The sequence below is a fragment of the Heterocephalus glaber genome, unplaced genomic scaffold, assembly GCF_053883595.1.
Source record: "Heterocephalus glaber isolate CG9 unplaced genomic scaffold, H.glaber_assembly_v1.0 deba00001497, whole genome shotgun sequence".
Classification (NCBI taxonomy): domain Eukaryota; kingdom Metazoa; phylum Chordata; class Mammalia; order Rodentia; family Bathyergidae; genus Heterocephalus; species Heterocephalus glaber.
The window spans coordinates 44663375-44677518 of NW_028258320.1; the positions used below are offsets into that span (position 1 = coordinate 44663375).

General features: G+C 34.9%; 1 protein-coding gene across 1 annotated transcript in view; it reads left to right on the forward strand.

The window, feature by feature from the left end:
- The first annotated feature begins 7161 nt into the window (after window positions 1–7161).
- The window catches only part of LOC101710990 (cytochrome P450 2C5), a 42476-nt gene continuing 35493 nt past the window's right edge, over window positions 7162–14144 (forward strand). The window contains exons 1-5 of the mRNA XM_004838551.4: window positions 7162–7421; window positions 8479–8641; window positions 8824–8973; window positions 11028–11188; window positions 12350–12526. Of these exons, the coding sequence (XP_004838608.1) occupies window positions 7254–7421; window positions 8479–8641; window positions 8824–8973; window positions 11028–11188; window positions 12350–12526 (819 nt within the window). The 5' untranslated portion in view covers window positions 7162–7253. The remainder of the gene's footprint in view (window positions 7422–8478; window positions 8642–8823; window positions 8974–11027; window positions 11189–12349; window positions 12527–14144) is intronic.

A 14144-nucleotide genomic window follows, 5' to 3' on the forward strand; every position in this document is an offset into this window, starting at 1 on the left:
TAAATCTAGAGAGGACATAAATAAAAAAATAGAGAAGCTGAGGAACATGATGGAATCCCAACATAGGAAACAAATGGAATCCATAAAATAGATGCAACAGATTTCCAGGAGATTAAAAACTCCATTGAAAGTCTATGCAGTAGAATGAACCAATATGAGGACAGAATTTCAGATATAGAGAAGACAAGATTGCAATTAGTGACCAGGAAAAGAAAAATTGTTTCAAAATTATAAGAGAACATGAGAAATCAATCCAGCAGCTGCTAGATGATGCAAAGAAGAATAACATAAGACTGATTGGAATCAATGAAGGCACAGGAGAGAGTGCAGGTGACATAAAAAATCTCTTCACAGAAATAATGGCAGAAAACTTCCCAAGCAGGGGAAAAGAACTTGACATACAGATAAGTGAGGCATATAGGACTCCAAATAACCTTGGTCAAAAAACATCTACACATAGGCATATAATTGTTAAGATTCCAGAAACACAACAGAAGAACAAAGTTCTCCAAGCAGTCAGAGAAAAGAAACAAATCACATACAAAGGAAAGTCCATCAGAATCACAGCAGACTTCTCAACACAAACCATCAAGGCAAGAAGAGCTTGGAGTGACATATTCCAAGCCCTAAAAGAAAACAGCCTCCAACCCAGATTGATGTACCCTGCAATACCATCTTTCAAAATTGATGGAGAAATAAGATACTTTCATGACAAAGAGCACCTTAGGAACTTCGTGAATACCAAACCAGCACTCCAAAGAATTTTACACAGTAGCCAAGGAACAGATGTTGAGGATCACAACCCCAGGAATCAAAGCACAATGAACCCATCTGGCATGACAAGAAATTAAATGGAAAGGGGGAGAACCCAACAAAAAGAAAAGGTCATGGCAATGACAAGTCAATACATTTCAGTTATAACCATCAATATTAATGGTCTCAATTCACCAATCAAAAGAAACAGACTGGCAGAATGGGTCAAGAAACAAAATCCGCCAATATGCTGCATACAAGAAACACACTTAATTCAAAAAGAAAGTTAAAGGGTGGATAACAATACTCCATGCAACGGGAACCTGAAAAAAAGCAGGAGTAGCTATCCTCTTTGCAGATCAAGTAGATTTCAAATAAACTCTGATTAACAAAGAAAAAGAAGGACATTACATCCTTGTAAAGGGAAGAATCCAAGAGGAAGAGATGACAATCATTAATATCTATGCACCAAACACTAGGCACCCAACTATATAAAACAAATACTAATGGATATGAAAAGTCATATATGCACTAATACAATTGTAGTGGGGGACCTCAACACCCCACTGCCACAAATAGATAGATCAGCTAGACAAAAAATAAGTAATAATTTGCTAGAACTCAATCGAACTCTTGAACAAATGAACTTAACAGATGTTTACAGAGTCTTCCACCCCACCGAATCAGAATACACATTCTTCTCAGCTGCACATGGGTCATTCTCCAAAACAGACCACATACTCACACATAAAACATGTTTAAGTAAGTGCAAAAGACTTGAAGTTATCCCCTGTATATTATCAGACCATAGTGGGATGAAATTGGAGATCCATAGCAAAAGAAACTGGAAAAAATTCATAAACACATGGAAATTGAACAGCACACTTCTAAATAACCAATGGGTCACAGGGGAAATGAAAGAAGAAATCAGACAGTTCTTTCAATTAAATGACAATGACAGTACAACATATTGGATTCTATGGGACACAATGAAAGCAATCTTAGGAGGGAAATTCATAGCAGTAAATATGCATATTAAAAAAACACAATAAGCCCAATTAAACAACCTGATGCTGAACCTCAAGTTTCTAGAAAAAGAAGAGCAGGACAACCCCAGAGCTCATACAAGGGAGGAAATTATAAAGATCAGAGGAGAAATCAGTGCAATGGAGACTAAGAGAACAATACAAAAAAATCAATGAAGCCAAGAGTTGGTTCTTTGAAAGAATCAACAAAATTGACAAAGCCTTAGCTAACCTTATCAGAAAAAGGAAAGAAAAGGCCCAAATCCATGCAATTAGGAATGAAAAGGGTGAAGTTACAACAGACCCAGCAGAAATCCAGAGGATCATCAATACCTACTTCCAGAACCTATATGCCAATAAGATAGAAAACACAGAAGAAATGGACAGATTCCTAGATACATATGAATTACCAAAGTTGAATGAAGAAGACCTAAAAATTCTAAACAACCCAATATCAACCAATGAAATTGAAAACGTAATTAAAAATTTATCACCTAAGAAAAGCCCAGGTCTTGATGGCTTCACTGCTGAATTTTACAAGACAATTAGAGAGGAACTGCTGCCACTCCTGCTTAAACTCTTCAATGAAATCGAAAGGGAAGCAATACTCCCAAATTCATTCCTGGAAGCAAGCATCACTTTGATCCCCAAAGCACAGAAAGACCTAACCAAAAAGGAGAACTATAGGCCAATCTCACTAATGAATGTAGATGCAAAAATCCTTAATAAGATAATGGCAAACAGAATGCAGAAGATCATCAAGAAGATCATACACCCTGATCAAGTGGGATTCATCCCAGGGATGCAGGGATGGTTCAATATATGCAAATCAATCAATGTAATACACTATATCAATAGAGCCAAGGACAAAAACCATATTATTATCTCCATAGATGCAGAAAAAGCATTTGACAAAATCCAACATACATTTATGATAAAAACCCTACAAAAAATTGGAATAGATGGTCTCTACCTAAAACTGATAGAAGCCATCTATGAAAAACCAACAGCCAGCATCATACTAAATGGTCAAAAACTGAAGTCCTTCACACTAAAATCAGGAACAAGACAAGGATGTCCATGATCACCACTCTTGCTCAATATAGTTTTGGAAACATTAGCCATGGGAATTAGACAAGAGAAAGAAATAAAAGAAATAAAGATAGGAAATGAAGAAGTCAAATTGTCATTATTTGCAGATGACATGATACTCTATATAGAAGACACCAAGAACTCCACCAAAAGTCTTCTAGACTTAATAACCAAATTCAGTCAAGTAGCTAGTTACAAGGTCAACACACAAAAATCAATAGCTTTCCTCTACACCAATGACAGACTCACTGAGAGAGAAAGAGGGCAAATAATTCCTTTCACAATAGCATCCAAGAAACTGAAATACCTAGGTATCAACCTAACAAAAGAAATCAAAGACCTCTTCTCTGAAAACTATGGCAATCTGAAAAGAGAGATTGAAGATGATATCAGAAAATGGACAGACATCCGCTGCTCCTGGGTAGGAAGGATTAATATAGTGAAAATAGCCATACTTCCAAAACTGCTATATAGATTCAATGCAATTCCAATTGAGATCCTAGCAGCATACTTCACAGATCTTGAGAAAACAACCCAAAAATTCATTTGGAGCAAGAAGAGACCCAGAATAGCAAAAGCAATTCTAGGTAACAGAGACATGGCAGGGGTATCACAATCTCCATCCTGCAACTCTACTACAAAGCTACTGTGATACAAACAGCATGGTACTGGCAAAGAAACAGACCTGAGGACCAGTGGAACAGATTAGAAGATGCAGCAACAATGCCAGACACACTCAGCCCTCTTATCTTCAATAAAGGAGCCAAACACCCTCACTGGAGGAAAGATAGCCTCTTTAATAAATGGTGCTGGAAAAATTGGGCTTCAATTTGCCGAAGATTAAAACTAGACCTATATCTCTCACCATGCACTAAACTAAAATTGAAATGGATTAAAGATCTAAATATTAAAATAGAAACTCTGAACCAGTTGGAACAGAGGTTAGGTAGAACTCTTGAAGACATTTGTGTAGGAAAAGATTTTATGAACAAAACCTCAGTTGCCCATGAACTAGCACAAACAATCAACAAATGGGATCTCTTCTTATTAAAAGGCTTCTGCACAGCAAGAGAAACCACCAGTAGTGTGAATAGACAACCCACAATCTGGGAAAAAATCTTCACCTGCTTTTCCTCAAACAAAGGTCTACTATCTCAAATCTATAAAGAATTTAAAAAGATCAGACCTCCCAAATTTAAAGACCCAATCCAAAAAAGGGCATCTGAAATGAACAGACATTTCTCAGACAAAGAAGTAGAAATAGCAAATAAATACAGGAAAAAATGTTCAACATCAGTGGTCATTCGAAAGATGCAAATGAAAACAACACTGAGATTCTGCCTCACTCTAGAAAGAATGGCTGCTATCATGAAATCCACCAATAACAAATGCTGGCGGGGCTGTGGGGAAAGAGGAACCTTGCTCCACTGCTGGTAGGAGTGTAGACTGGTGCAAGCACTGTGGAAATCAGTATGGAGATACCTCAAAGAACTTGGACTGGAAGTCCCATTGGACCCCACTATTCCACTGCTGGGGATCTTCCCCAAAGAATTAAAAGAATTATACCACAGTGATATATGTGTACCCATGTTCATAGCAGCACAGTTTGTGATAGCTAAACCTTGGAAACAGCCCAAATGCCCATCAACTGGAGATTGGATAAAGAAAATGTGGGGTTTTTTTATAAAATGGAGTACTACTCAGCCATAAAAAATGAGAAATTAGAGACATTTACAGCTAAATGGATGCACATTGAGACGATACTCTCAAGTGAAATAAATAGCACACACATGTATAAATCCTGCATAGTTTCTCTGGTGTGAGAAACTGAAAGTTTAAATGGGGACTAAAATGTATGATAGGTAATGTGGAATAGTATTTAAAGTGACAAAGAGGAAGGAAGTTGGAGGGGCAGGGGAAAGGAAAGAAGGGAATGGAATTAATATGAGAAAATGGAAAAGTAGGAACAAAATCTTTGTAAATAGGGAGGATTGGAGGGGTTGAAGGGAGGGCTGGGCAAGGGTGAAAAATAAGAACCAAGAGAGATTATGTAAAGGTGCAAATTTCCAATGATGAATGTCATTATATTGTATACCTAAAATGTACCAATGATTAGAATGAATAATCGATAATGTAAAATAGGAAGAAAAGGTCCAAATTGGTAGGGGTAGTGGGAGGGGCAGGGGAAAGGAAAGAAGGGAAAGGAAAAATGCTGAGAAATGGAAAAAATGGAAATAAAGTCTTTGTAAATAGGGAAGGGTGGAGGGGGTGAAGGGAGGGCTAAGAATGGGGAAAAAAATAAGAACCAAGATGCATCATATAATGGTACAAGTTCCCAATGAGAAATGTAATTGTGTTGTATACCTAAAATGTACCAATAAAAGAATAAAAAAAAATAAAAAAATAAAACAATATAAAATAAAGTCTGGTTTGGTTGGTTTATAGTTAAGAGCTCTATGAGCCAGGCAGAAAATTACTCTTCTTTTCTAGATAAAGAGTTTATACGATCTTGGATTTATGCAAGTTCTAAAGGTTAAAATAAATCAAATTTTGTGGCTTCCATTTTAATCAATGAGTGATGCAATTATTAAGTCAATGTTTACTTTCAAAGTCACTGATTGCCATCATTCTGGCATACTGAAAAACTGCAAGCCAAGTAACCACAGAATGTGCTTGAACTGAATATTTTCCTTGAGATTTGTACTTATGTTTCAGCCTCAGTTCTACCATATGTAATCTACATGTCTTTGGTTTTTTAACTTTTTTCTTTGTTTGTTTTTCCTTAATTTCTATTTTTGTTAGTACATGATTACCATATATAATGAGTACATTAATTGTTGGGATTTGGTACATGTACATAAATTATCTTAATTCTTTATCACATCTATTTCCCTCCCTTTACATGTGTTTGGCCAAGGCACTGGATCTGTGAGGTCCAGCTTTCTCATACTAACTATAGTATAATTTTACTTTAGTCAAAGGTAATGGAAAGTATAGAAAGTGATACAATAAGTGTGAAAATTATCTGTTAATTTAGAGAATCCCAATAAACATAAGAGATAAAGCTTGTATATCTGGGATCTTGGCAACAAATTTTCATTATGAAAAGAGCGTATTTAATACCTAAGCTCACAAATTTTAAAAAAGTACAATGATATCTTGACAAGACACACCATTGCACAAATATTACTATGATTGATCTAGTAGTATATATCAATCCAATGACACATAGATTTATGAATACCAAATTTAGTCTCCCACTAAGATTTGCATAATGTGTCTTTCTGAGCTGGAAGTCCCTTTAATGTAGTCCCAGACTCCCATCCACCTTCAAAGCACGTGCGTGTTATTCTGTTACTGGTCTTGCTCTATTATGGTCTAATACTTCATTCCATTATTTCTCACAAGGACATACTAGAAAGCAAAAGAAGCAGACCTATCTGGGAGTGTCCAGGAGACAAAGGAGCCAAGTTTCTCAGGGCCTTCTGATTCAGTTCTCTGAGTTAGGCTCTTTTCTTGATTCTGAGGAACAAATTTTGCCTCTTATCAATGAAGAGGTGAACACTTTATCTGTGATCTTTCTTTTGTAGAATCTACAGCCCAGATGTCCTTGGGATGAAATTATGGTCATCAATTTAACGTGAACCCTGATACTCTATGAAGAGAGTCAGTGTAGTGCATTCAGAGTAACTCCTTTTGGATTTTATTTTTAATTTGGCTTTTGAGACAACTGTGGTGTTAACCATTATTAACTACAGTAGGGATCACAAAAGCTCATTCAATTCCCAGTTTTGCCACCTGTGATCTGTGTGACATATTTCCTGTTCTCCTTTAATCTTCTTTTTCCCCACTTGACAAATAGAGGTAAGTTTTTTCCCCTTCAGTGTTTTAGGTGGTTTGATTATAAATGTCACGTATATTTATTTTGGTTATTCATTGGTATATGATTGGTTTTCAAAATGTATAACCAATGCTAGCTATTTTAGGCCCTGACAGTTATATTAGTTTGCTAATTTAAAATGTTTAGAAGATTGTTATTTTCAAAGACAAACTTTCCATTGTTTTATTAAGTAAAACAAGTTAAATATATTATATGCACATCTTATAATATATTGTTTTCCCAAAACCCACTGGTCATTAGTATTTGGTAGGGACAAGTATTTGGTAGGGACATTAGTATTTGGTAGGGACAAGTATCTGGTAGGGACAGCAAGAGCAAAGGTCATCTTTTCTTTATCAAGAAGGCAAAGTACCATCTAAAATGATTGCAGCTTATCTTCCTGGCTGATTCATCACTTTATATTTCAAAAGGACATCCCAGTTTAACAGGGAGCATTATAAAAACCTTTGATCACAGTTTATTCAGAAAGAACAGAAGCTTCAATGGATGCAGTTGTGGTCCTAGTGCTTGGTCTCTCCTGTCTCCTTTTTCTTTCATTCTGGAGACAGAGTTCTCAGAGAGGGAATCTCCCACCTGGCCCTACTCCTCTACCAATTATTGGAAATATCCTGCAGATAGATATTAAAAATATCACCAAGTCCTTAACTAATGTAAGTATGTTTTGGCCTCCTCTAAAGACTTGCAAATAGTAAGTAAATTAAACCTTATTTTTAAATTAAGTATATTCCTGGATCAAATTATTAGAAGAAATTATTGTACAGCAAATATTTTCTGTGAGATTCGATTTTTCCTTGCTTTTTAAAGCTTGCCATTGTTACAATACTGGAATAAGTTAGTGCATTTGCAATAAGAGAAACATTTAAATTGTCATGTTACAATAAAAATAATAAAATGGCAACGATCTGTAGTGTTCCAGCCCTTCATTGTTTCATAGTCATTTTTCTATGATTATTTTTTACTGAAACTAAATCATAGTGTTTTTTTAATGAGATGTTCCTCAAGAAGTTATCTGTAGCATGACCTATAGCCTTGATGGTGAACCTAAGGCATGTGTGCCACAGTGGGCATGCAGAGCCCTCTCTGCAATGATGTCATAAGTTATTCTCTCTACACTAAAAACTCAGTATTCAGGTTCATTTGCAGTGTTGGCACTTTGTGCTAGAAAAGTGGGCTTTGAGTTGCAGTTTGGGCACTCAGTCTCTAACAGGTTCACCATCCGTGACCTATAGATTTTATTCATGTTACTCATGAAAATTTAATTTTTCTGAAAAATCAAATTATGTTTGATATCAAGAAATACCTATGTGATATTAAAGTGTGCAATAGGAAATTCATCGGTAGAGGTTATAATAATTATTATACAAAATTCAGAAATAATTGAAATTAAACAGAAGAATAAAAATATAGCAAATAAAATTTGAGTAACCGTCTGAAACAATCAAATTTGTAGATCAAATAGTGATTTATTTTAGTAATATTTGCATTTACTGTTTTTTATTAGTACATGTTTGCAGTACATATTGTTTATATTCCTTGTGTGAAGTTGGTACATGGACATAACACATATTAATTCCTTTTTAAAATCCACTTCTCCCCTACCTTCCCCTCTCTCCATCTGTTGGTTCCCTTCCCATTTGAGGAATATCTGTCTCCCTCCTTCCTATTATTTATCTTTTATTTTGCTCTTTATTTCTTTCTCACTTACAGCTCTCAAAAGTCCACGGTCCTGTCTTCACCTTGTATTTGGGCATGAAGCCCACTGTGGTGCTGCATGGATATGAAGCAGTGAAGGAAGCCCTGGTTGATCTTGGGGAGGACTTTGCTGGAAGAGGGAGTATCCCAATATTTGAAAAAATTAATAAAGGTCTTGGTAAGTGTGCATGTTCATGTATGTACACATTTATGTGTTGGGCAGTGGTAGTGGGGATGAAGAGGATGGAAGCAAAGATTGGAAGGGCTCCTCGGGCAGAACTTGGTCATCTGTGTGGATGCCACATGTCAGCTCCCTCTTCCTTGGCTATATGTTCCTTCCTGTACCTCCTCCCCTTTTAGGAGTAATTTTTAGCAGTGGAAACAGTTGGAAAGAGATTCGGCGCTTCTCACTCATGACCCTGCGGAATTTGGGGATGGGGAAAAGGAGCATTGAGAGCCGTGTTCAAGAAGAAGCCCGCCACCTAGCGGAGGAGCTGAGAAAAACCCGCGGTGAGGGACTATTACCGACATTCATAGATACTACCCTCTTTTCTAGTGAGGTCCTGGAAATATTTCAGGGGGCAGTCAGAGCTTTCATGTTGTGTCTTGGATGTGAAGCCTCAGGAGAAGTGGAGGATGAAGCAGAGCCAGAGATTGTGTGTACCTATGTTGCATGTAAAGACATGAGTGTCCACACAATATCTATTAATCCTATTGTGGTTCAAAGTTCGGTTTTGTTTGTTTTGTTTTTAAATCAGAATTCATTAATATAGCATTTGCATTTCTTTCCTGAGTTAAGGAGCAGTATTTCCCCACACCATAAACCTTGGTAGCATATTCCAGATCATTTCACTAGAGATACTTAAGTGAACACCAAGGCAGTGACTCCAGCACACATTTAAGGAGCCCTCACAAGGTGACATCTGCCTTAATTTGATTGAACATTATTTTTATGACCAACTTCACTGACTTGTCTCTGAATTTCTTCTTGGTCCATAAATATAATTCTGGTTGGTAATGGTATAATGCATGCTTATCATTACTTTTTTGTATCTTAATAAAATTCTCAACAATTATTATTTCTTGTAAAAATTATCATTATTTCTTCTTGCACAGTAGTTAGTGTTTTTGTTTATATGATTTGAGAAATATGATATAGCATAAATCTGCAAAATACATAAACAGCAATTTATAAAAATGATTTATATAGCTATATTTTAACTATTGTTAGTAATTTTATCTAGTTTTCCTTAAGTGTATTCTGATACTAATCTACAAAGTATTTCTTCCAATGAATTTATCAGCTTATATTTTGAATTAATTGTTTTTAAATTTTCTCTCTCAAATGAAGTGAAAGAAAAGATGAAAAATCAGATTTTACCTGAGAATGACACACATCCACACAAACATGATACCCAAGGCTTCTGAAATTACTCCCATCTGATTGACTAAAATAAAACATTTTCTGAAAGCTTTTAGTCCAGTAATGTTTAAAGCGGCTACCCACAAGCAGCTACCTTAACAGGTTTCTTAAGGCTCAATTATTCTTTTTTAAAAAAATTATTCTAATATTTATTTGGAACACTTTCGACTCAAATCCCTTTTATTTAGGGTTTATCCATGTGAATTTGTGAGCCTGTTACACATAAAATATGTTAATATTTGATTATATCTATTTTACTATAGAGATCTCACCCAAAGTGAAACCTAACCTGTAATTTAATTTTTTAAACCTATAATATGAAACACTTCACATAAGTGATGTACAAAGTGTAAAATCCATCAAAACATTGCTTTGTTGATGGAAATATAGAACAATATCAAGGAATCCAAAATATCAATTTTTTCTAAATAAATTTACAATTTGCTTGGACGTGAAGGACATTTACTTGAAAAGAAGAGAAAGTCATTTTTTAAATTGGAATGAGAAAAAAGTTGACATTTATCAAATCTATGTTTTTCTTTGCTTTACCAGGAATTTATGTTTGGAAGAAAAGGTTGTCACTTTATTTATTTAAACAAAAAATTCATACTCTACTTAATGTTCTTATATTACTTTTTAAATATAACACAGATATATTCTGACTTTTTTATGTGTTTTTCCCTGTACATGAACTCATTCACAGTCTTTCCCTTCAGTTCCTGTGCACTGATTAAATACATAATTCATTATGCAAAAACAGTTCTAGGTCTACCCTATTCTCACAGTTTCTAACTCAATGCTGTATGTCCACAATCTTTGCAGATAGATTGATTCTCCTCTGACTACGTGAATTAGGTTTGTAAAGTCTTCACCTTCCTTCCAAAATAGCAGACAGCTGGGTTAAATTGTATAAGTGGACATGAAGTGACTACACCAAACTCTATTATTTAAACTGGCTAGATTATAATGTCCAGCTCAAGTTTAGGGTTACATTGACATATTCAATTTAAGTGTGCTTAATATTTTGCTGCTGGGGAAATTAATAGGTGAAGTAGTGCTTAAACTTTCTAAAGATTATTGACCTATTAACAAAGGCAAATATATTTTGATGGTACTTAAACAATGTTTCAAATTTTTTTAGGCTCACCCTGTGATCCCACTTTTATTCTGACCTATGCTCCCAGCAATGTGATCTGTTCCATTATCTTCCAGCATCGTTTTGATTATAATGATCCAATTTTTCTTACCATTATAAAAATAATGAGTGAAAATGTGAAGATTCTGAGTTCTCCATGGATGCAGGTGAGGCCAAAATCCATTCTTCCTAAGGAAACTTAAGGTCTTCTTTCTGGCAAGCCCAAAATTCTGTATGGACAAAACAGTGAAGTGATTGATTAAGTACTACTGTCCTGCTTAGAGCATTGTAGAGAAAACACCTGCAAAAGACATCTGAGTCCTTTAATATATACCCAAAAAATGAACGGCTAAATATCAGACTGGCATTCAAGCCTGTTACAACTTTACCCTTGATTTTCTCATTAAATCATAAAGAGCTGTTTCTATGAAGTACTTTGGTGACTCTCCAAAGGATGACAATGTCACTCAATGGACACCATGGCACTTTATGAAAACTTCCACTAAGGAAGCTGTTTTCCAATATACACTTAGAGATCTCTTCATTATATAACTTGGCAGAAATATTCCTATTTAAACAAAGAATATTCTCTTCAAGTAGGAAAATTATTTAGGGCAATGATAGCTACCAGGAACCACTGAATGGAGTAGGGATGTTTTATGCACTTGCTAGGATCCTAGCTGACAAGGTAACACTGTCAAGTATATGAAATGATTTGTTTAATGGGCAGATTTGTTTAATGAACCAGAAAAATCACCACAATTTTACTTTGCATTGAGTTTGCATGTTTTCCTACAGTCCGCACAAGTAATAATTATATGATTTTGGAGAAGTCACTTAAGTGCTTTTGCACACAATTGATCTTTCAAGCATCTTTGAGCCTGTCCCACTTCTAAAGTACTGATTCCATATCTAAAGCTGGTTGATAGAAATAAAAACTGTGGTATTAGCTTTGGGCTTTAAATTATGTTAATTAAACTCACTTAATTTTTGCCATCATCTATAAAATGTGAATGACAGGAATTTATGGGCTTTTGTATTTCAAGGTTGTACAGAATATTTGGTGCAAAAATTAACTGATAAAAATGTTTTTATATTAAAAATTAATGTATGTGTGTTAGAAATGATTATCACCTTTAATCGTTTGGACTTCTCTGCCTATCGTCTTCCTAACATAGATAATTATATGTATTTATGATAAAAATTTCCCCCTTAAGATGGGCAACATATCTAATTCACATTTATAGCTATACTTTTTAATAAGGTTTGCTACATGTTGTATATATCTTCACTGCATGTTTTTTATTTGATAATTTTTTTCCCTGTAGGTCTACAATATTTTTCCTGCTCTCATTGATTATCTTCCAGGGAGTCATAACACAGTAATTAAAAATGTGGATTATGTAAAAAATTATGTTGTGGAGAAAATAAAAGAACACCAAGAATCATTAGATGTTAACAATCCTCGGGACTTTATTGATTGTTTCCTGATAAAAATGGAGAAGGTGAATTGTTAACATATGCTGTTATTTTATTGCTTTTGCATTTTGTGGTTCAGTATCTTCCAGGAATGCATAAATTGTCAGGTAAGCAGTGCTTGGAAAGCTCTTCAAGTATTTATTATGTGAAGGAATCTGCACTAAAAATCCTGGAATACATAAAATTAAATTATTGTATAATTGCAATACATGGACCATTTTCTTCATATAAAAATAATCCAGCAGGAAAGAAATGTCATTTGCACTATAAAATAAACCCTGTTTTGTATTTGTTAAAAAAAAAAAATCTAGCAAAGTAGAAACAATGCACACAGTAAGTGAAGAGGTAACAATTTCCAAACAAGTTAGAAAATATCAAACTATGATGACATAATATGCAAATGGACATCATAATCGCACACGGTCTATGGGAGTATAGAAAAGTATGGCTCAATCAGGGTGGCCCTCCTGCATTCTTATAGATTGAAATTGGGCTTGAAATATTTGCATAGGTGAACAGAAGAGGAAATTCCAGATGGGGTGAATGGTGTAAATAGAGATGTGTGGTGGGAAAGAGTAAGTGCATGGAACACAGTAGCCTTTATTGAGTATAAGTTCAAATGAATTTGCTCAGATATGGAGTTAGATATTGCTCTCTACCAAGTATCCTGCAAGCATCAGCTATGATGTTCAATACTTTTATGTAGTGTTATATTTGGTTTACCAGTATTCCATTAAGATTTTTACTTTTATATTTGTAGGAAATTTAGGTCTTACCTTTTGGTGTCTTTGTCTTGCTTTCCTATCAGAGTACCCACAGGGCGTGTACTGTATTAGGAAGTATTGACATCTCTTATGATTTTGGAATAACTCAATTAAGGTTGATTTTAATTATCTTGAAAACTTGTGGTAGAATTCACAGTGCAGACACCTGGTCTTGCACCTATCTTTCTTGGGAGTGCTTGATTATGAATTCAGAGTACTTATTTGTTGCCATTCTTCACATTTTCCTTTTCACTTTGAGTCATTTTGGTAATTTGTGTTTCTAGGAAATTTTCTATTCATCTAGATTGTATCATTTTGGGTGCACAATTGTTCTTCATACACTCTTATCATCATCCTTTTATTTATATAATATCCACAGTTATGTCCCTGTTTTCATTCCTGAGTTTAGATATTGACATCATCATGCTTTTATTTATTTAGTCAGTCTAATTAAGGATTTGTCAATTTGCTGTCAGTTTTCATTGATTATTCTTTTCATTTTCTATTCTTTTTCTTTCTTTATTTTTGATTCTACTGGAACTGAGCATAGTTTTCAGGTTCATTTTTTTTTTTAAGTTTCTAGGTTGTAAAGTTACTATGATGATTTGAGTACCTTTTCTTTTTTTGGTGCGGTGGGTGGGGGTTTACTTTGAATTGAAAGTAGGGCCTTGACACTGAGCTTCATCTCCAGACCTTTTTAATTTTTTTTAAAATTTTGAGACAGGTCTCAATAGATTGTTAAATTGACCAGGCTGTGCTTGACCTTGAAATCCTCCTTATTCAGCCTTCCAGAGGGCAGGGATTACAGGTGTGTGCCAACACACTTGGCACCTACTTCTCTTTAATGTAGATGTTTACAGCTCCAAGTATTGCTGTAATT